This window comes from Anolis sagrei, chromosome Y, assembly GCF_037176765.1.
Source record: "Anolis sagrei isolate rAnoSag1 chromosome Y, rAnoSag1.mat, whole genome shotgun sequence".
Taxonomy (NCBI): Eukaryota; Metazoa; Chordata; class Lepidosauria; order Squamata; family Dactyloidae; genus Anolis; species Anolis sagrei.
Window position 1 is genome coordinate 39,235,081 of NC_090035.1, and position 23,195 is coordinate 39,258,275.

Consider the following 23,195-nt stretch of genomic DNA (forward strand, 5'->3'; position numbering starts at 1 on the left):
CAGTAGAGCTGGCGTAACATGGGAGTTGTATGCTACCTGTATGCCGCCCCAGTTATTAACCCAGTTATCAACTATCTCTGCTGGGCCCTTTGAACCAACACTGCAAGTCTTCAAGAGGGATTTAGCACCCAAGGACTTAAATCTGGCCCCCCCGCTCGACTTGATCTCCATTTATACAACAACCAACGGCTGAATGACTCATCTATTCCTTCTGTAATCTATTATAAGATCCTTGGTTTTATTGATATTGAGAAACCAATTATTATTGTCCCTGCAGGATGAGAGCAGCTGGTCCACCTCATCTTGGTGGGCACACTCCTCCCCTTCAGAGGTAAGGCTCACCACAGTTGTATCATTTGCAGAACATTTTTCTGTGTTTCAAGTGGACAAAATCGGCCGTGGCTACCAAGGGGACCTTTCCTCTGCCCTGCTGGAGCTACTGGACCCAGAACAGAATGCCAGCTTCCTGGACAATTATTTCGACATCCCTGTGGACCTCTCCAAGGTAGGCCTTCCTTCCCGCCTTGTGCTCTTATGGGGCCACCTATCTTCATGATCTTTGGGGTTCCTCAAACCAGCCCTGTTTTTGTTTGGGGGTGGTTTGAGGGGTTTTGTGCTGCTTTGTTCTTTTTTCTGTCCATCAGCTTCACTTATTATTATTATTTTCAAGTGTACACATTCTAACATTTCTATATAAAGCCACTCATTAACAGTAATAATGCTATATCTTCTAATTAAGATTATTTTATTTCCAAAATTTTCACATTATAACATAACATTGGTGTATAAAACCACTCATTAACAGTAATAATGTTGGGTTGCTGTGAGTTTTCCGGGCTGTGTTGCCATGTTCCAGAGGCATTCTCTCCTGCCGTTTCACCTTCATCTATGGCAGGCATCCTCAGAGGTTGTGAGTTCTGTTGGAAACTAGGCAAGTAGGGTTTATATGTCTGTGGAGTAATGTCTAGGGTGGGAGAAAAAACTCTTGTCTGCTTGTAGCAAGTGTGAATGTTGCAATTGGCCAGTTTGATTAGCATTTAATGGCCTTGCAGCTTCAAAGCCTGACTGCTTCCTGCCTGGGGGAATGCTTTGTTGGGAGGTGTTAGCTGGCACTGATAAAACCAGATGATTGCTTTAGAAAGTAATTGTATTTGAAATTAGACAATAAATGTATGTTACCCAGGGCTCTGAACACTATAATAACTGGAGAGGAAATAATATGCTTACTTGTATATATGCTCCATTAAAATCAGTGTGATTTGTGGAATAAAAATCACATGTAGTTCATGTTTTATCAGTCCACACACTATCTTGCCAGAGAAAAAAATGATAACACACAGATGATCAGTAAAGAACAAGTTTACTTTAATAAAGGTAGAATAAGTGCAAAATGTTGGAAATGTGAGAAAAAAGTAAGCACCTTTATACTTTTATGGTGAAAGTGCAAGAAAATTGAATCCTTCTGGCGGTTGATACACAAAATGACAGAATCAATTTTTCAAGTTAGCTTTGAGTTCAAACCAGAATATTTTTTATTAGGACTAATGGATTTTGAAATGGACAACAACACAAACAGAATTTTCATTTATTTAATAACGGCAGCAAGGCTCAAACTAGCTCAACTATGGAAAACAGAAGAAATACCGACAACTGAAAACTGGCTATCGAAATTTTGGGACATAATGAATGGATTTATTTATGCAAAAATTAACAGACAATAACATACAAAGACAGAAAATGAACTGGGGGAAAATTATCGAATTTATTAGAAATGTCAGTGAAGAAATTCATATTCAGGAGATATAACGAAGTATCAAAGGCTATTGTTTAGAGAGAAACTAGATGGCAATCCGACTAATATACAACAAAAGAAGAGTTGTTAATATAATCTGAAGCAACCTGGAAGTAACAACTTCTACATTCTTGGGTTTCTTTTTTGTTGTTGTTTTGTTTTGATCCCCACCCTTTCCTCTTCCTACTTTTCTTTCACATATTGTTCTCACACTTTTGCTGGAAATCGATCATGAGTTTATTAGTTCTCTCACTCTCCACTCTTCTGGAGACAAATTATTTTCAATAAAAATAATGATAAAAAAGAACAAGTTTACTTTTTGTAATGCAGAGCAACATAGATACAGTCATGTGAACAGTTGCATTGACTCACACAATGTACTTTGAGAGGGATTCAAAATGGTCTTCGAATGTCCATATGGGAAATCTTCTTCCAGCAGCTCATGAAGCAAGAACTTGAAACTCTCTCTCTGTTAGCTCCTGCACAGCTCAAGTCTAGATAATGGATAAAATTAGAAAACAAGACCCTACTAGATTTGGAAGGATTTGGATTATGATTCGGCTGGCATGCATACCTGTGGCATAATGGCAATAAATTAAATAAAGATTTTAATAAACATAAAATTAGAGGGGGACTATTGGATATTTGGAAAAAATACAGAAAAGGTATGGAACCAAAAAAAAAAACCCCTTTGGTTGAGGCCACTAGAAGCAGTTACAAGACCAACCTTAAGGGTAGAAACAAGAACATATAAAGAATACCTTATTAGAGAAAATGAAAAGTGGAAATTAAACAGGTGGAAAGAATTGGAGATTAATGATTGGTTTCAATATCACCAATTGCATGAAAGATCCAAAAAAAAAAGACATGAGGATTGGAAAGAATATGGGAAAAGGGGGATAAAGGGTTAATCTCTAGATTATACAAATACCTATTAACCTATAACATGGAGGACAACAGAGTCAAGACAGTAATGTTATCCTGGGCCAAGGACCTAGGTAGACCAATAGAATTGGACAACTGGGAATACCTATGGAATAAAGAATTCAAATTTACATTATTGGGTTCAATTAGGGAGAATCAATATAAAATGTTTTATAGATATTATATCACTCCAGCAGCATTGGCTAAAATAGACAAATCACAAGAAGGTATTTGCTGGAGGTGCAGGAAACAGAAAGGGACATTCCTCCGTATGTGGTGGACCTGTGTGACCATACAGGAAATTTGGGATAAGGTAATTAAGGAGACAAATAAAATGTTACATAACAAGATTTTTAAAAGCCCAGGATTGTGTCTGCTAGGTTTACATAGAGAAGACAATAATCAAAAGGACCAAGAAATATATCGATATAGCTTTGCAGTGGCACGATTGACCATAGCCAAAGATTGGAAAGGGGAAAAAGGTCTAACCAAAAAGGATTGGAGAGAAAGAATGCGAGAATATATGCTAATGGCCAGACTAACTTACAACAGGAGGAATAAAAGCAATGAGGACTTTTTAGAAAAATGGAAGTTGGCCATGGCATATCTGAATAGAGAATCAGTAATATAGAGGAGCTCCATTAGGAATTTAGGTTTACCATGAATAAGGATAGATAAATAGGCTTAAAGGCTTCATAGTGTTTCAGTGTTGGAAGTCATGGTGAAGGGTGCATGAGTGTGGGGAAGAGGTTTTATTTTGTGTGGGATAGGGGTTTTGGGATGAGTGTATGGTCTGCTGTGTGTAAAATGGTATGTGCTGATTTTCTGAATATTATGGAAAAATTGAATAGAAGGCTTTGACTGAAAGTAGTAGAAAACAGGCAGAAATAGCAAGTCTATATGTATTAAGTTAAGTAACTAATAATAATTTGTACTCAAAATTAACTGGCTGATTGACTAAGGTAGATAGGTATGCACACATCAAAAATATTGTTACCTGATTATATCTGCCACTATTTGCTTTTCTGTTATGTACCATAACCAAAGTAAACAGCTGTCCGGTCCCAGGGGTGTGGCTGACTTCTCCCCCATTGACCTCTCTTGTGGTCCCATACCTCGGTTGAACCTCCTGGGTCTCCCTGGAGGGCTCTGGAGACATTGGGAGGCCTTTTTATGAGAGGAAGGGGCTGTGGATCGGCTGCTGCGGCTGCTATTCCACCGAGGCTTGAGCACTGCTGTCATTTCACCACGGCCGGGTACTCGAAATCAGATCCCTATAGCAGTGTCATGAATGACTTTTCTATGACTTTGAAGCATAGGTTCTTTTTATTGCAATTTCCAGTGAGAGAAGGTATATCAGATTACAGAAAAACATTTAGACAAAGAATGACATTAGACATACAGACATACAGATTCTATGCAACTACATTGGATTTACAATTACATTGGTTAAAAAACAAACAAGGGGAATTAAATTTTCACTCAACATTCACCCACATGTACACACATTCATCCATGTGCATTCAAATATTACCATATCATTTTCTCCCTCCCTGGAGAAGGCCAGACCCTTATTTCCTGCAGCCTGGCAATGCATAGTTCCATAACTTCTGTAACACCAAAAATTCAAAACACTGAGATGCCAAAACTTCTTTCCCTAAGAACAATGCCAAGGACCAGATCTCTGTTTTCCATACAGCAGAACCTGACTCCCTGCACAAAATCTAAGACTCCAAAAGCGCACTTCTTCCTCTTCCCTTGAGAAAGAAACCCCAAAGTGACCAGACTGCTCCTGTGCAGATCTGCCACTCTCCGAATACACCATCTCTCTTCTTCCCATGGAGCAGAGCATGGCGGGTGGAACAGACTCCTCAGTCTGCCACGATTTGAGCATTATTACACTGAGTCTTTTATAGGAATAGTCTGCTGATGTAGTCCCAAAGTTGTAAATTAATGATAGACATCTTCCATCCTGGATTCATCTCAGTTTTAATCTTCTTGATTGGTGTTAACAAACACAAGGCTTGACTTCCTTCTTAACATGAGGAAGGTTGCAAACATTTCCTTTATCACTGTCCCTTCTTATCAGGGTTTCTCACTAGCAAGTCCAGCAAGCAGGTAGTTAGTCATTACAGGCCTTAATATTATACTGGTGTTTCCAAAATTATTAGCTCCATCCATACATCCTTCTATTCTTCCATTCATTCCCATCATTATTAAATTCACATTTCTCAAATCTGCACATTGAATTTCTTATTACATATTCCCCCTCTTGCATATAGGTTTTATTGTTTAATCTAAATGCAACATATAGTAAAGTAACCTCTAAATGTTAGTTGTCTCACATTTCAGTTTCTTAAACCAGAAATACATTTTCACAATTACAAGTAACCATATCATCATCATTACAATTGAATGAACCATTATCACATGTAAACTGCACTTTTGCATATAAACCTTCAAAACATTTGATCAATAATGTAAGAACCTTTCTTCATATGCACAACATCTAAAACCATGTTGTTCCCAAATGTTTCCTTCTTTGTTCATTTTCATTACATTTCCATAGCAAAACTTTATTTAACTTTATTTCTCATCAAATTTTCAAATATATATATCACATTTCTTTTGACTTCCCATGTTTGTAACCCATGTTGTTGTTCATTCGTTCAGTCGTCTCCGACTCTTCGTGACCTCATGGACCAGCCTACGCCAGAGCTCCCTGTCGGCCGTTACCACCCCCAGCTCCCTCAAGGTCAGTCCAGTCACTTCAAGGATGCCATCCATCCTTGTAACCCATATAAACCTTCATTGTTTTATTTTCTTTATAAATCTATGTATCTGAACCCAAATTAAGGTATCCAAAATGTTTCATGTACTAAGCCACCACTATATCACATTTCCCTTACATTATCATAAGTTATTAACTTAACCATAAACAAACCACATTTTCCCATTTGTATGTCTCCCCAGCATCAATGTTGTCAACCTTTCAAATGTAAAACCTTTATTTAACTGCAGAACTTCTTTCAACCTTAGATTTACCCGTGTGTGTGTGTGTGTGATTTGAACCCATTTCCAATGTCCAATGTCATTCCTTGTCTAAATGTTTTTTGTAATCTGATATACCTTCTCATACTGGAAATTGCAATAAAAAGAACCTATGCTTTAAAATCAGTGAAAAGTCATTCATGACAGCAGAAGGTGGAGGATCGGGAGATTGGTGCCGACCAGCAGCCATGCCGATCAGAGGGTCCTCTCTATGGCTGGCGGGAGCAGCGGCTGCAGATCGCCCATCATTCCAGGGGTGATCTAAGCCGTAGGCAGGATCAACTAGCGGCCTGCAACAGCTGATTGCCCTGCCAGCCCAGAGGGTGACCAGAGGGCTCTCCCGCCACTAGCAGGAACATCCACTGCAGATTGCCCAGATACAGTAGGTGGCTCACAATAACTGTTAGCCCGCAACAGCTGATTGCCCTGCCAACCCAGAGGGCGATCAAGAGGACTGCTTGTCTGCAAACAAAAAACATCCACATCGGATCGCCCGCCACTCTGGGGGCGATTCAGACCTGCAAGCAAGGAACGGTCAGTGGCCTGTATTGGCTGATCACCCTGCTGACCCGGAGGGAGAACAAGATGACCGCCCTGCCTCTCTCTTCATCACTTTTCCAGATTTCCCCTTTCTTTCTTTCTTTCTTTTCTTCTCCTTCCTATTCACCCCACCCTTCCTTTCCTCCATCCTGTGATCCTGGCATTTTCACTGCAGTTTTTAGATATCTCCTCCCATCCCAACATCCTTCTGACCGTATATTCCAATCAGAATGCTGCCACATACACCTCCTGTCTTCCGCATATAAACACTGACTTTTATTATATACATAGATAGAAGATAGATATAGATATACTTACTTATTTAGGCAATCCCTTGTAGTCCGAGGATGATGGTCCTCCAAGAGTGGTAACCTGGGGATGGATCCGTAGGTGGCTGTGGAGTCCTTTTCTTGATCTGCATCTTCTCCCACAGTGAGGGCATTGGTTTCCAGGTAGGAAGCAGTCCTGGTTGGGGTTGACTTGGCGCGCCTTCCTCTTGGCACACTTCTCCCTTTCGCCCTCCATTCGTGCCTCTTCAAATTCTGCAGCACTGCTGATCACAACTGATCGCCAACTGGAGTGCTCAAGGGCCAGGGCTTCCCAGTTCTCAGTGTCTATGCCAGAGTTTTTAAGATTTGCTTTGAGCCCATTTTAAAATCTCTTTTCCTGTCCTCCAACATTCTGCTTTCCATTCGGAGTAGAGCAACTGCTTTGGGAGACGGTGGTCAGGCATCCAGACAACATGGCCAGTTGTCCACTTGTCTTCTCAGGAGATTTTCCCGATTTTCCGGAGGCAGCACTGATGGAATCGTTCCAGGAGCTGCATGTGACGTCTATAGACTGTCCACTTCTCACAGGCATATAGCAAGTTTGAGAGGACAATAGCTTTATAAACAAGCACCTTGGTATCCCTACGGATGTAGAATTATTGATATTGATGATATATTATTTATTTATTTATTTATTTATTATATTAGCATTATTTTATATTATTGTTGTTGTACTATATCATTATATAATTATATAATACATGACACTAGGGAATCCGATCCTGGGCTATGGAAGAACAACAAACTTCACAATCTCTGAGAATGCTTGCCACAGATGCAGGCGAAACGTCAGAAGAGAATGCTTCTAGAACAGGCTATACAGCCCGAAAAACCTACAACAACCCAGGGATTCCGGCCATGACAATACAGTATAGATGCAGCTTACCTGAGACCGTAGCCACGCCTCTCCTCCTTTTTCCCGCCTTTTCCCCTCTTCAAAAGGCTTGTGGCGGGGTGAGTGGGGCAAGCGGTAGCGTCACTTCCGGGCCTTGCTCCATGACGCCACCGAGCGCCTGCCTGCCTCCCTGTTTCTGCGCAGGCGCGGCCGGGCGCGTTTCCCAGGGCGCCGCGCCGCACAGTTGAGAGAGCGCGAGCGCTTGGGGAGGGAGGTAGGCCTCAGGCTTGTGTCTCCCGGCGGCACCTGCCTGACGCGCCTGCCTGGCTTCCTGGCTAACTGCCTCCCTCCTGCGGCGGAAGATGCGGGGCGAGGCCGGGGAGTGAGGGCCGGAAGGAGGCAGGCAAGGAGGGAGGGAAGGGGCCCCTCGCCCGCCGCTGCCGTCCTCCCTGTCCTCTCCTCCCGACGCAGGGAGGCAATGACAGCGGCTCCGGGACCTTCCTCCCCGCAGCAGATCAAGGACCGGCTGCTCCAGGCCATCGACCCCCACAGCAACGTGAGTGAGCCATCCCTCTCTCTCGCTCTTCGCCATTGCTTGGCCTCAACAGCAGCCTCGTCCTGGGTCACGAACTTCTTCCTTCTCGCTCTCCTTTCCTCCAATCGCTACCCCTTCCCTCTTCTTCATTCCTTCTTTTCCTTCCCTCCCTCCTTTCCCTCTCCATTTATTTCCTTCATTTTCCCCTTCATCCCCTCTCTTCCCCCCTCTTTCCCTCCTTTCTCCACTCTTTCATCTGTCCTTTGCATTCCCTCTCCATTTCTTTCTTTCCTTCCTTCCTTTCCCTCTCTACTTCCTTTCCCCCATCATTCTCTCCTTCCATTCCTTCCCTCTCCTTCCCTTTGTTCTCCTCTTCACCCCTTCCCTCCTTTCTTTCCCTTCCCTCCTTCCTTCCCTCTTTCCTTTCTCTCTCCATTTCTTTCCTTCCCTCCACTCTCCCCTTTATCCTGCCTTCCTTTCATCTTTTCTTTTCCTCTCCATTTCCTTCCTTCCTGCCCTTTCTTCTTCCCTTCATTCACCCCTTCATCTCCTTTTGCCTTTCCTCTTTCCTTTCCTCCCTCCTCCATTCTTCCCTCCCCCTCTCTTCCATCTTTTCTTTCCCTCTCTATTTCTTTTCTTCCTTCCTTCCCTCTCTCCTTCCTGTCGTAATCCCCATCATGCCACATCATCATCCATTCTTTCCTTCTCTCCTTTACCTCTCCTCTCAGTTTCTTCCTTCCCTTCCTTCCTTGCTTTCCTTCCCTCTCTCAATAATAATAATAATAATACATCCTTCTTTATATCTCATGGGACCCAAAGTGGCATCCAACATATTAAATTCATGTAAACAACAATCCATATATATCGTTAATAAGTATAAAACATTCACATTCTTGTGGCATCATGTCGGATTATATTAAACTTTGTTCCAGTCATAACATTATGGTTTTTCTTATCACTCCAGCTTAGTTTTTTTTCTTCCTTCCCTCCCTCCTCCACTCTTAACTTCTCCTTCCTTCCATCTCTTTTCTTTTTCTCTCAGTTTCTTTCCTTCCTTGCTTACCTCCTTCGTTCCATTTCTCCCTTCCCATGACGTTCATCTCAATTTCTTTCTTTCCTTTTTTCTCCCCTTTCTTCCCTCCTTCCGCCTCTCTTCTCTTCTCCTTCCTTCCATCTCTTTTCCTTTTCTTTTTCTCTGTTTCTTTCCCTCCTTGCTTTCCTTCCCTTTCTCCTTACTTTTCTTTCCTATCATTCTGTCCTTCCTCCCCTCTTTCCTCCACTCTTTCCTTCCACTTTTACCTTCCCTCTCAATTTCTTTCCTTCCTTCCTTCCCTTTCTCCTTTCTTCTCTTCATTCTTTTCTTTTCCATCATTTCTTCTATCCTTTCCTTTGTTTTCCCTCTAAGTTTCTTTCCTCCCTCCAATCATTCCTTCTTTTTTCCTTTCTTTTCCTTCCTTCCCTTCCTTCTCTCACTTCCTTTCTCCCCCCCCCCCCTTTCCTGCCTTCTTTTCCTTCCTCATTTACTTCTTTCTCCTTCACTCTTTCACCGATATGACATAATCACATCAATTGCGCCAATCCCTGAGGAATACAAGCATTTTATTGAAATAGTGAAAACCTGCTCACGGGCCTCTATACCGATAGGCTGTAGAACCAACTACCTTCAGGGCATTACTCCTGAAACAGCTGCCTTGTTGGAAAACTATTACAGGCTCCACAACGAAGACCCATTTAGTGAGCAGACCCTCAGGCAGTGCAGAGCATTGTGTCCTCCATCTCTAAAGCCAAGAAAGAACAGTGGATCAAGCTGATCACAGAGGTCGACATGGGCAGGAGCAGCCAGAAGGCATGGAGGCTGCTAAGACGGTTGAGCAATGACCCCTCACAAACTAATACCCATGCCAACATAAAGGCAGATCAGATAGCACACCAACTCTTGAAGAATGGGAAACCCAACCTTGCCACCAAAGTAGGAAAGAAACCAATAGCCAGACAACCAGAGATTGAGAACAACAACCTCCATGAACCCTTTACATCTACTGAATTGGACATGGCTCTCAATAAATGTAAGAATGGCAAAACAGCTGGCCTGGATGATCTACGGATGGAACAAATCAAGAACTTTGGTCCAAAAGCAAGGGGCTGGCTGCTGGAGCTGACGAACAACTGTACTGCATCCTGTCAGATCCCCAAAATCTGGAGGAAAGCAAGAGTCACTGCCATCTTGAAGCCAGGCAAAGACAGTAATGATCCAAAAAGACTCACTGCACCTCCTAACCTCCGCAGAGAGGAGGAAGGAGAGAATGATGGGAAAGAAAAGGAAGGAGAGAGGGAAGGAAAGCAAGGAGGGAAAGAAACAGAGAAAAAGAAAAGGAAAATAAACATAATAATATATTTGTCTTTGAATCTATATTTGAGTCGCTTTGACTTTCCTTGTGGAGAGAAAAACGGGATATAAATAATCATAATAATACCAATAATATCTTTGAGTCTGTCTTAAAGCTGCTTTGGGTTTCCTTGTGGGGAGGAAAAGTGGGATATAAATAAGCATATTAATATAGCTATCTTTGAGTCTATCTTTTATACGCTTTGAGTTTTCTTGTGGAAAGAAAAGCAGGGTGTAAATAAGCATAATATTAATACTGATGGTAATCTGTTTATCTTTGACTCTGAGCTGCTTTGAGTCTCCTTATAGAGAGAGAAACGGGGTCTAAAGAAACATAATCATAATATCTGTCTATCCTTGAGATTATCTTTAAGCTGCTTTGAGTTTCCTTATTGGGAGAAAAAGTGTTTAAATAAACATAATATAATAATAATAAATTAATAATGTCTCTTCTCCCCACCTCTAGATACAGAACATGGTTGCAGTCCTGGAAGTGATCTCCAGCTTGGAGAGATACCCCATCACCAAAGAGGCCCTCGAGGTATGTTCACAAGCGGTCTCTCCATTGGTAGAATGAAAGGGATTGGCGTGGCTGCTTGGGAATGAATGTGGCTGCTGGATGTGAAGCTCTGTGTAGCCAAAAGCAGTGTGTTCTTATGATCTAGAGAAGAGGGGAAAATGGGTAACTGTCACCCAAGACTAGAAGGCCTGAATAATACTTAGAAAGCTAGATCTAGGTTTAAAGGCTTTGCATGTAAGTTTTACTGTCTTGACTTGAGTTTCATGCGCCAGCAAATCTCATGCACACTTCAGTTTTTAAAATGGTAGACCAAAAATAAGTATTTGCTGACAAATTTCATGTGCAGCAGCAAAAGGACTCTTCTTTCAAAACAATTGTGTTGCAATACCAAAGCTTTCTGCAGTGGAAAAAGAAAACTTGGGGTGCATCAGTGCTGTAGAATGAATCCACTTTGACTGCCTTACATCAATGCTATGGAATCATGGGGCTGAAGTTTTCTATCTTATAGGCCTTTCTAACAACTGGTATTTTTGTAATATAAAGCAGGAGTGTGTTGTGATATCCTATTATAGCTATGTCGTGTTGCCTTCAGAGAATAATAATAATAATAATAATAATTTTATTTCATACCTTCCTCTCCTTGTGGCTCGAGGTGGGTCACAGCGCAGTCCAAAAACATTGCAAAAATTATATAACTTCAGAGAGAAATAACAACAACAGTAATAATAATTTTATTTCTTAGCCGCCTCTGCTTGTGGTTTGAAGTGGGTGGGTCACAGTCTAGTCCAAGCACAGAGACATTGCAAAAATTCTTTAAATTCTATACCTTCAGAGAGAAATATTATTATTTTTTTACCCGCTTCTCCTTGTGGATAATATAATTTATCTTTTTTTTATCGTGTCAGGAGCAACCAGACAGTTGTATTACATTTTTAACAAAACAAACAAACAAACAGACAGACAAAACACAGTTTGCAAGCTTGGTAGTTGTCTAAATGTCCTTTGACCAGTATCTGGTGTTGCCGTAAGAAGGTCCTCCATTGTGAATGTAGCAGGGCTCAGGTTGCATTGCAGCAGGTGGTCAGTGGTTTGCTCTTCTCCACACTCACATGTCGTGGATTCCACTTTGTAGCCCCATTTCTGAAGGTTGGCTCTGCATCTCGTGGTGCCAGAGCACAGTCTGTTCAGCGCCTTCCAAGTCGCCCAGTCTTCTGTGTGCCCAGGGGACAGTCTCTCATTTGGTATCAGCCATTGATTGAGGTTCTGGGTTTGGGCCTGCCACTTTTGGACTCTCACTTGCTGGGGTGTTCCAGGGAGTGTCTCTGTAGATCTTAAAAAACTATTTCTTGATTTAAGTCATTGACGTGCTGGCTGATACCCAAACGGGATGAGCCGGAGACGTTACTGCCTTGGTCCTTTCACTATTGGCTGCTACTTCCCGGCGGATGTCAAGTGGTGCAATACTGACTAGACAGTGTAATTTCCCCAGTGGTATAGGGCACAGACACCCCGTGATAATGCGGCATGTCTCATTAAAAGCCACATCCACTGTTTTAGTGTGGTGAGATGTGTCTGTGTTTTAGATGGATTAGGGATCAACTGGCTTTCCCTATAGTAGACGGTAAGAGCACCTAAAGCTTCAGAGAGCTTCTGTTCATCTCAAAGCTCCCTGCTTGAGCGGTAATGGCATGATCATCAGCATAGATGAAGCTCTCTGTCCCTTCTGGCAATGGCTGGTCATGTGTGTAAATGTTGAACATTGATAGTTCAAGCAGGCTCCCCTGAGGCAGGCTGTTCTTCTGTTTCTGCCATCTGCTTCTCTGGCCCTGGAACTCAACAAAAAAGCTCCCGTTTTGTAGCAGGTTTCCTATGAGGCAGGTGGTAGTCCTTTGTGATATTATACATTTTTCTCAGGAGGAGGCAGTGGTTTACAGTATCATAAGCCGCTGACAGGTCTATGAAGACAGCTCCTGTGATCTGCTGCCTTTCAAAGCCATCTTCTATGTGCTGAGTCAGGTTCAGCACTTGCGATGTGCAGCTTTTGCCTTTCCTGAAGCCAGCTTGCTGTGGAATCAGACATGGGTCTATTTTTTCCATAATTCTATGCAAAATAAGTCTCTCCAAAACTTTGTAAAGGTAGCACAACAGGGTAATATAATTACACAACAGTAATATAATATGTTGTTGAAGGCCTTCACTGGGTTGGTGTGAGCTTTCCGGGCTGTATGACCATGTTTCAGAAGCATTCTCTCCTGACGTTTCTCCTGTAACTGTGGCAGGCATCCTCAGAGGTTGTGAACACTTTATGAACCAACCTGGGCACTGAATATTCTTTGAGAACACATGTCACACTACAGAAAGAAGCCAGATCTTGAAGCTGAAAGGCTATTAAATGTTAATCAAGGTGGCCAATTACAAGATTCACAACTGCATCAAACAGACAGGCATTCTTTCTCCCACCCTGGACATTCCACAGATATATAAGCCCCATTTTCCTAGTTTCCAAGAGACCTCTCAATCTCTGAGGATGCCTGCCATAGATGCAAGAGAAATGTAAGGGAAGAATGCTTCTAGTCATACAGCCCGGAAATTTCACAGCAATCCAATAATATAATATCCAAAGTCACATCTAAAAATCCCATTTGGTCACCTGTAAAAGAGACTCTGGATACTGGAAGCAGACACTCTACTCTTTTGGTGCTCCAGTACATACACAGAGAAATGGCAGAGGAGAAGTATTTATATTATTACTAGCCATCCCCTGCCAAGCGTTGCTGTGGCCCACATGGGGGTTCTGTGTGGGAGGTTTGCCACAGTTCTATCATTGGTGGGGTTCAGAATGCTCTGTGATAGTAGGTGAACTATAAATCCCAGCAACTCAATTCCCAAATGTCAAGATTATATTTTCCCCAAACTCCACCACTGTTCACATTTGGGCATACTGAGTATTTGTGTCGAGTGTGGTCCAGATCCATCATTGTTTGAGTCCACAGTGTTCTCTGGATGTAGGTGAACTACAACTCCAAAACCAAAGGATACTGTCACCAAATCCTTCCAGTATTTTCTGTTGGTCATGGGAGAACTGTGTGTCAATTCCATTGTTGGTGGAGTTCAGAATGCTCTTTGATTGTAGGTGAACTACAAATCTCATCAACTACAACTCCCAATTTTTTTTAGTGAAGGACATACATTGGGTTGTTAGGTGCCTTGTATCCAAATTTGGTGTCAATTCCTCCAATGGTTTTTGAGTTCTGTTAATCCCATAAACGAACATCACATTTTTATTTATATAGATGATGATGATGATTATTATTATTATGTTTATATCCCGCTTTTTCTCTCCATAAGAAAACTCAGGTTCAATGTAACATTATAGCATGTTTTAATTCAGAACAATACTTAGGAGGATAAAGTTATCATCTTCATTTTTATTTGTTACCTTCCTCTCCTCAAGGCAGGTCACAGCCCAGTCAAAACACACAAGCATTGCAATAATAATTCTATAAACACGCACCTTCAAATGTAATTCTATAAAAGAGATGTTATCAAATGCACAAGAGAGAGATGAAAACACAGGACGCTTAAATCTCCAGCTTAACATGACCCTGCTTGCCTCTCTCTGGCCAGCTTCCCTGCTTTATCAGCTAGGGTTCTGAAGGTGTTTTCTGGCAGCTTTGCTGAGTTGTGGTGTTCGATGCAGCAGCCGTTTCCCTTTGCTGGAGAATTCCATCCAACTTGGGTTTCCTCTCCATATCTTTGGGGCCTCACTATCCTACTCTTGCTGCCCCTGTCTTAATCGAGCCTCTGAAGTGCAGTGATACCTTGAGTTAAGATGTGAATTTGCAAGGATACTCACAAAACCAACTAACCCAAAGTTCCTTAAAGGAGACAAGAGCATGAGGCCTAGAGGGTGCTCCCTTGAAGCCCTAAAGCCCTGGATTCTCACGCTCGCACTCACTCTTAACTCAAAGCACTGTTCGTATGCCAAAGCGAAACCGGGTTAAGAGCAATGGCTCTTGACTCACAAATGCTCTTAAGTTGAAGTCCCACTGTAGTAACTAAACTTCACTGTGCTTTTGTGGATGCCTCTGCATGTCCCAGCAGGAATTCAGAGAGGTTTCTGCCTTGCCCAGTGAACAGGGGTTCATTTGGCTGAAGAAACCACCCTCCTGCAATCTGATAGGTTGCTTATCGGTTAAATTTGCCTTTCTTTTTAAAAGAAAGATTTAATTGGGTTGTATAAATGGAGTACAACTGTCTCCATTATATTATAGCAATATTAAAGAAACAAGATCAATACATATAGGTAAAGGAGATTACATACTTTTCTACTCCTTTCTAGTTCCATCTTAGTCTCCTACTTAATACCTTTCTCATTATTATTATTTCCCCACCATCCTCTCCCTATTATTATTATTTACCCAACATCCTCTCCCACTCTTATTATTTATTCACTTACTTACTTCATTTCAACCCCACCTTTCTCACCTGAAAGGACTCAAGGCGGCTTACAACTTCGGCAAAAATTCGATGCTGGTAAAAACCAGCAATAACAATAGAACTTAAACAGTTAAAATTATTAACATTAAGCAACAATATACATAAAATAGTATACAAAAATTAAAAGCATATCAAGTGCATAGTTCCATTCATCCAAAACCCTGCTCATAATCCTTAATCCAGACTGTGTCAAAACCATAAAAAATTATTCTTTGAACGCTTGTGCGCAGAGCCAGGTCTTCAGCTTTTTAAAAAAACCCAGAAGGGATGGGATCTGCCTGATGTCGCTGGGGAGGGAGTTCCACAGCCATGGGGCCACCACGGAGAAGACCCTGTCTCTCATCCCCACCGGTCGCACTTGCGAAAAAGGTGAGACCAAGAGCAGGGCCTCCCCTGAAGATCTTAAAGTTCTAATAAGCTCGTAAGAGGAGATGCGTTCAGACAGATGTTGGACCAGAACCGTTTAGAGCTTTATTGGCCAAGACCAGCACTATAAATTAGGCTCGGTAGCATATCGGCAGCCAGTGGAGTTGCATGCTCCCTGTACACTGCTTCAGTTAGAAGTCTGGCTGCTGACCGTTGGACTAGTTGAAGCTTCCAGGCCATCTTCAAAGGCAACCTCACGTAGAGCACGTTTGTTATTATTATTTTCCCACCACCATCTCTCTATTATTATTATTATTATTATTATTATTATTATTTCCACACCACCCTCTCCCTCGCTTATTGTTATTATTTCCCCACTGCCCCTCCCTATTATTATTATTTCCCCACCACCCTCTCCCTCACTTATTGTTATTTCCCCACCACCTTCTTCCTCTCTTATTATTATTTCCCACCACCCCTCCCTCCATTATTATTATTATTATTATTATTATTATTATTATTTTCTCCACCAACTCCTCCTGGGGACATTTGCAAATCAATGTTGTCTTTTATTCTATTTGTTGGATCATGGAGATGGTCTGATTTAGTTCCTTGTGTTTTCTTTTTCCCTTCACTTTGTTATATTCTCAGTTTGAGACTCAGTTCCCCATAAGATATCCTTTTATATACTTACTTTTCATTTCAATTATATAATCCTGGAGTAGATCATTGCCTATAGATTCATACTATTTTTTAGAAATTACTTCCCATTTCTGTACTTCTTCCATCCAGGTGCAATTGTTGCTTGTGCCACTCCTTATCAGATTTTTATAACATTTGCGTGATCTGTATTATAACCTTTTCCTTCCATTTTCATAATAAAAATAGCTTTTTTATTCAGTTCTATTTTTTGAGTAGACATTTAATCAATTTCACCCTATCTTTTGCTTATCAAATGTTTGTATGTTGTCACATTCCCACCCCATATGCATAAAGGTTCCTGCTTCACCACATATATGTCAACATTTTGCTTTTGGTAATATGGCCTAATTGGTAAGTGATTCTAGCCCATTTTGTCAGTATTTTCCGTTGTATTTCCTTGATTCTTAAGATTTTTATGTTTTTTAATTGAGTTAATGTCTAGCTTTTTCCTCAGCCTAGTCAATCTGGAGAAGGTATCCAAAGATTTGTTCCGGGGTTAATTCCTTGGCCAGGTGACAGGTTGAAGCACTGGCTCCCTGCCTGGTATTATGTATGTATGGATGTATCACAAAGAATCAATAAATGAAAGAAAAGCTGTCATTTTCTTTTCTTGGTCCTGTGGAACTCTAGCTTCCCCTGACATACAAACAAAGTTGTAAAGTGTTTAATTTGTAAAATCATAATGTAATTTGACATTTAATAGGCTTTTCCTTGTTCCTTCCTTATTATCCAGCATTTTTGCTTATCCAACATTTTGCTAGCCCATTTATGTTGGATAAGCAAGACTCTGCTGTATTACATTTAATATATAATTTTATAACTATTATATTGTATTATGGTTAGTATTACACTGTACTACATTATCATTATTATCAATATTATATGTATATACAATATATTATATTTTTAGCACAGCACAGTATTAGTATTCTATGTTACTATATTGTTGCTGTGGAGTGGGCTCCCAGCTGAGGGCCTAGGAGACATGGTGGAGCTGTCTAGTGCATATTTCCTGTGAAACATGGGAAGTGAAACAGTTCCTACATTCCTAGGTTTCGGTACTTAACAAGTGCATTCAATGTGACTCAATTCAGAATCTTCTGAAATGACCCTCCCTTCCTCTAATTCTCTCTTTTCATCCTTTGGTTTGAAACTCTAGGAAACGCGGCTGGGGAGGCTCATAAATGATGTCAGGAAGAAAACGGAGAATGAGGAGCTTGCCAAGCGTGCCAAGAAACTCCTGCGGAACTGGCAGAAGCTGATTGAGCCGGTCGCCCAGAATGAGGCCACTTTGAGGGGGCTGTCGAACCCCCCCGGTTCAGCCAATGGGGGTGCTCACAATTGCCGTGTGGAAACTCCCCCTGGGGCCACTGCCACTGCGGCCGGATCCAAGCCTGTCCAGGACACGAAGAGCCGGAACGACATCCAGAAGCCGCACTCCCCGAAGCCAGGAAACCGGAAGCGGAAAGGGGATGGCGAGTCCAGGGATGGCCTCCAAGGGCCCCCCACCTCCTCGCTGCTGAAAACCGCCAAAGCCAGCTACGAGGCACAGCAGAACTCCTCCCCGCCTCCCATGAACGGGATTGGGGGCAGCCCGGAGAGTTTCCCCAGCCCTCCGGATGCTGTCTTCCCTCTGGAGGCTGAAGGTGGCTGGGCTGAGACTGGGGAGAACGAGAAGCCCAGCAGCAAGATCCCTATCAATGCGGTCCGGCCGCATACCAGCTCCCCGGTGGGACTCTTCAAGCCTTCTGGGCTGCCCTTGTTGCTCCGGGCTGCCCTGCCACTGCCGGTGCCACCGTATGAGAAAGCGGAAGAAGCAGCAGTAGCATCAGGTGGTCAACCCAGAAGTCCCCGCTGCACCTCCTTCAGCCCCCGCAGCATCTGCCTGGAAACGTTTGCTCGGCAGCACGCCACTTTCTCCTCCAAGGGCTTGGAGCCTTGTCTGAGAGCCTCTTCCCTGAATGCGGCAGCAGAGAGCTCCACGTCCTCATGTTTGCCAGCCGCCAAGAGGCTGGCATCACCTCTACAAGAGGCCACGCTAGTAACCCAACCCTTCCTGCTGGGGGCAGGGGCCTTGCCTAGTGGAGCAGGGGCCTCCCACCTTTTGGAGTCCTTCTCGCTGGGCGCCCTGAGGGGGGACAGCAGTGATGGCACTGCCTCCAGTTCCGATGGGAAGAAGAAGAAGTACCGGCCCAGGGACTACGTGGCCAGCCTGGATGGACAGGGGCTGGAGGGGGGCAGTAGACGGGGGTTGAAGCCCGTGCGGTTAAAAAAGGAGCGGCGGCTGACGTTCGACCCCATAACAGGCGAGATCAAGGCCTTGGCCCAAAGGGACTCTCTGCCGGCTGTGGCACCAGCGGGGGACGTCCCTGCCTTTGCTAAGCTGCCGCCCTTGCCGCCATTGCCACCATCATCCTCGTCATCACAGCGGACAGGCATGGAGGCAAAGGGCCTTCCACTGCACAGCCCTTTTGAACAGACCAACTGGAAGGAGCTGTCCCGCAATGAGATCATTCAGTCCTACCTGACCCGCCAGAGCAGCTTGCTCTCCTCCTCCGGGGTGCAGACACCAGGCGCCCATTACTTTATGTCAGAGTACCTGAAGCAGGAGGAGAGCACTCGGCGGGAGGCCCGCAAGACCCACGTCCTGGCCCCGCAAGGCAAGGGCCCCTTAGACTTGCCTGGGGTCACGCGGGAGGTCACGCCTGGCGACATGGAGCGCATTGGCAGGCGGCACTGGCCCGGCGTGAATGGCTGCTATGACACACAGGGTAACTGGTATGATTGGACGCAATGCATATCGCTGGACCCGCATGGTGACGATGGGCGCCTCAACATTCTGCCTTATGTCTGCCTAGACTGAGCACCATTTTTTGCCGGAGACTTCTTCTTGTTTTCTTTCTTTTCTTTTTTTACACTGGCAGTTAAGTGAAGCAGGAGCCACCTCTAGCTCTTTCTCCCCACCCCAAATTCACATTGGAGGCGGAGGAGGAGGTGCAAAACCAGCCAGGAAAGGTATGTAAGAGAGCGAGGTGGACATTAGGCAGTTTCTTCTCCCCCATTTAGAAAAAAGTCCTCTTTTTGTTTTCATGTTGAAGTGCTGCTACCATTTACTAACAAAAGAGAGGCATTAAAAGTTCAAAAAATAAAGGAAGTTCAGTTTCCCAACAGCAAATCTGGCTGTTAACAAAAAGCTGGGAAGCTTTTCCAGTGATTTGTGAAGGAGAGCAAGGCAGGCTTTGGGCGGGAGACAGCAGGACATTTAAACACAGAAGTAGTTGAGTCTTATTTATTTATCTTGAGTTTATTTTTCTTTCTTTCTTGAAAAAACTCCTTCTAAAAATACGGCATTAAAACGTTTCAAAGTGAAACGTGTGGGACTGTAGTTAGTCCTAATTTTTATTTTGCCTTGCATCTCTCTTCAAGGTTTCTCCCCCCTTCCTTTATATCCTTGGGTTGGAGGTATAGGGTTTGCTCCTGATGGTCATGCCTTGCTATGGGACGGGGGCCAAAAGGCAGCATAGACCCCATAGGTGGGGGTCTCTTGTGGCCTCGGTCCCAAAGAATGATGCAGAAAAGTGGTCCCAAGCCCATCGGTAAGAGCAACAGCCCACCAATTGCCACCGCTTGGGTAGATTTTTTTTTGGTTGAGGGAAAAGGCAGGGAAAGTCCCTTTTCTTCATTTTGTTTGAAACAAGGGAGGCTTCAAACCATTCTGAGGGTGCTATTCTAGTTTGTGCATTCTGTGAAGGGGGCCTGGGAGACGAAGTCTAGTTTGTATGCTGGAAAAAACCCGACTTGTTACCATTCCTATAGATATCGTTTGCCTTACGGAGGAGATCCATCGAAAAAAGCGACTTGCAGAAATTTAAATAAATAAAAAACAAAAAAAGCCTTAGTGAATGTACAGTAAACTATAGACTTCTGTGTTCCTGGGATGCAGAAGGGAGCAACTTTGCTTAGTCCTTTCAGCGGACAAATTGTGATATAAATGTGGAAAGAAGAAGAATAAAAAAATTTGCACAAATATACCCTGTCCTTTTCCTGATAGTTTCAGGAGTAGCCGGTTGGTTTTAAATGGGAAGCTAGCCTGCTCATTCTTTGGCTGTGTTGGGATCCAGGGGCCCCACTGGCTCTCTATTATCATTACTATTACTAACTACACTGGCGCTCTATTTATTTATTTACTTACTTGTGGCATTTGTACATATAACTTGTAAGCCCTTCGGGGTGAGAAGAGCAGAATAAAAATCATAGAATCAAAGAGTTGGAAGAGACCTCATGGGCCATCCAGTCCAACCCCCTGCCATGAATGCAATATTCCTGCTTCTTGGCAGGGGGTTGGACTGGATGGCCCATGAGGTCTCTTCCAACTCTTTGATTCTATGATTCTATGATTTATATTCTGCTCTTCTCACCCCGAAGGGCTTACAAGTTATATGTACATATAATATATTATATTACTAGCATAGCACAATATTAGTATTACATATTACTATATTGTACTATACCATTATTCTGCAATAATATTAGTAATATTACATGTAATATAAAATATAAAAATATATTGTATTATTAGTATTATATTATATTATGATCAATATTATATGTACATGCAATATATTATAATTATTATACCCTATTATGGTATTATTAACTGGCCCTCTGCTATTAGTAACTCCACTGATCCTCTATTATTATTATTATTATTATTATTATTATTATTATTATTGCCACATCTCCCATTATCCCTTTAATCCTCCTTGGGAGATTTCTGTTCTGCTTGCAAGCAGAAAGGCTGGTTTTTAACCCTGATGATGGGATGTGTAGAACTTGCGAACTAAAGTCTAATTCACTTTTAAATGTTGCTTCTCAATTATTTATTTATTTATTTACTGTATTTGTATATCTCAGCCTTTTGGCGACTCAAGGCGGTTTACAGGCAACAAGTAATACACATAATATCAAAAGGCACATAAAAACATTAAATACAATATAAAACGACAACAGAAATAAACAACAGCCAGGAGACTGGTGTTTTTTAAGTCTCTTCTTCAGTCCCCTTTCTCCTCTTAACCGGCTTGGGGGCGGGGGAGGGGGGGGGCAGGGAAGCAGCAATGTTGCCAGACCCCAGCTCCTCTCATGATGACCATCATGGATAATGTTTAAACCGCTCTGGCCACATGGAGCAGCGACGGGGCTAGCAATCCACATTCGATAAAAAGTACATTTTATCTGACAGCATTGTTTGTTGTTTGTTTGTTGGCTTGTCTTGGATAATACCCATGATTATTTATGAATATTCTTAGTTTTTTTCCATGCAAAATTCAAGCTTTGCTGCGGGAGAAGGTTTCCAGGGCATATGCAGAGCACTTTGGGGTGAAAGGACAGCCCTGCTGAAAAGGGTCCCACCTCCACTGCTGCCACTTTCAATCCAGATTATCTGCTTTGGTAGTGGAGAAGGGCCTCGCGTACTGGCTTGTATTCAAACATGGGCTACGACAAATATTAATGTCATATGATATCATATGCCAAAGCAGGCCTGCACGACCCGCAGTCCTCTCCAGGGGTTTTGGATTTCATCTCCCAGCATTCCTAACCATTGGACAAGCCGGCGAGAGCTTCTGGGAGTTGTAGGCGGCCCGTTATTTATTTATCATGTTAAGAACGAACCAAAACAGCTGTATTGCATTAAAAACAAACAAACAAAACACAAAGTTTGCTTTTCTCCACACTCACATGTTGTGGATTCCACTTTGTAGCCCCATTTCTTAAGGGAAGCTGATGAGGAAACACAACATACAAACAATCTACAAACACACCAAGAAATTCCAACAAATGCTACGTTCAGCAAAGGACAAGAGGGATCCTCTCACCTTTGCAGGAGTCTACCGTATACCATGCAGCTGTGGACAAGTCTACATAGGGACCATCAAATGCAGCGCCCAAACACGAATCAAGGAACATGAAAGGCACTGCAGACTACTTCAGCCAGAGAAGTCATCCATAGCAGAGCACCTGATGAACCAGCCTGGACACAGCATATTATTTGAGAACACAGAAATGCTGGACCACACCAACAACCACCATGTCACTACACAGAGAAGCCATTGAAATCCACAAGCATGTGGACAATTTCAACAGAAAGGAAGAGACCATGAAAATGAACAAAATCTGGCTACCAGTATTAAAAAGCTCTAAAATTACAACAGCAAAACAACAGAAAGGAAACAACCAGGCACATTTAACACCTCTCAACAAGAGATTTTCCCAGGCTCAATTAGGCCTTCAAATGCTAATGAAGGTGGTCAGTTGAAACATTCACACCTAGCTCCAGCAGAGAAGAGCTCTTTGCCCCACCCCAGCCATTCCACAGATATATAAACCCATTGTCCTAATTCCAACAGACCTCACTACCTCTGAGGATGCTTGCCATAGATGCAGGCAAAACGTTAGGAGAAATGCCTCTAGAACATGGCTCTATAGCCCGAAAAAACCCACAAGAACCTAAAGATGATGATGATTATTATTATTATCTGCTTCTCTGGCCCTAGAACTCAACAAGAAAGCTACTGTTTTGTAGCAGATTTCCTATGAGGCGGGTGAGGTAGTAATCCTTTGTGATCTTACACATTTTTCTCAGGAGGAGGCAGTGGTTTACAGTAGCTTTGGATAGGAAGCGGAAACGCAGGGTGGGGCGAAGAAGCGCCGCAGC

General features: G+C 42.8%; 1 protein-coding gene and 1 long non-coding RNA gene across 2 annotated transcripts; one reads left to right on the forward strand and one right to left on the reverse strand.

Moving 5' to 3' along the window:
* Positions 1 to 1,508: 1,508 nt before the first annotated feature.
* LOC137095437 (uncharacterized) lies at positions 1,509 to 7,604 on the reverse strand. The gene is made up of 3 exons (XR_010908845.1): positions 7,523 to 7,604; positions 6,626 to 7,218; positions 1,509 to 2,286 (listed from the first exon to the last, which is right to left on the reverse strand). It is a non-coding gene; the product is annotated as an uncharacterized lncRNA (long non-coding RNA).
* Positions 7,605 to 7,682: 78 nt separating this feature from the next.
* LOC137095485 (mediator of RNA polymerase II transcription subunit 26-like) lies at positions 7,683 to 20,509 on the forward strand. Its single transcript, XM_067462211.1, has 3 exons — positions 7,683 to 8,027; positions 10,859 to 10,933; positions 17,640 to 20,509. Exons 1-3 carry the CDS (start codon positions 7,950 to 7,952, stop codon positions 19,341 to 19,343), a joined length of 1,857 nt encoding a protein of 618 aa, XP_067318312.1. The 5' UTR covers positions 7,683 to 7,949; the 3' UTR covers positions 19,344 to 20,509.
* Positions 20,510 to 23,195: the final 2,686 nt, after the last annotated feature.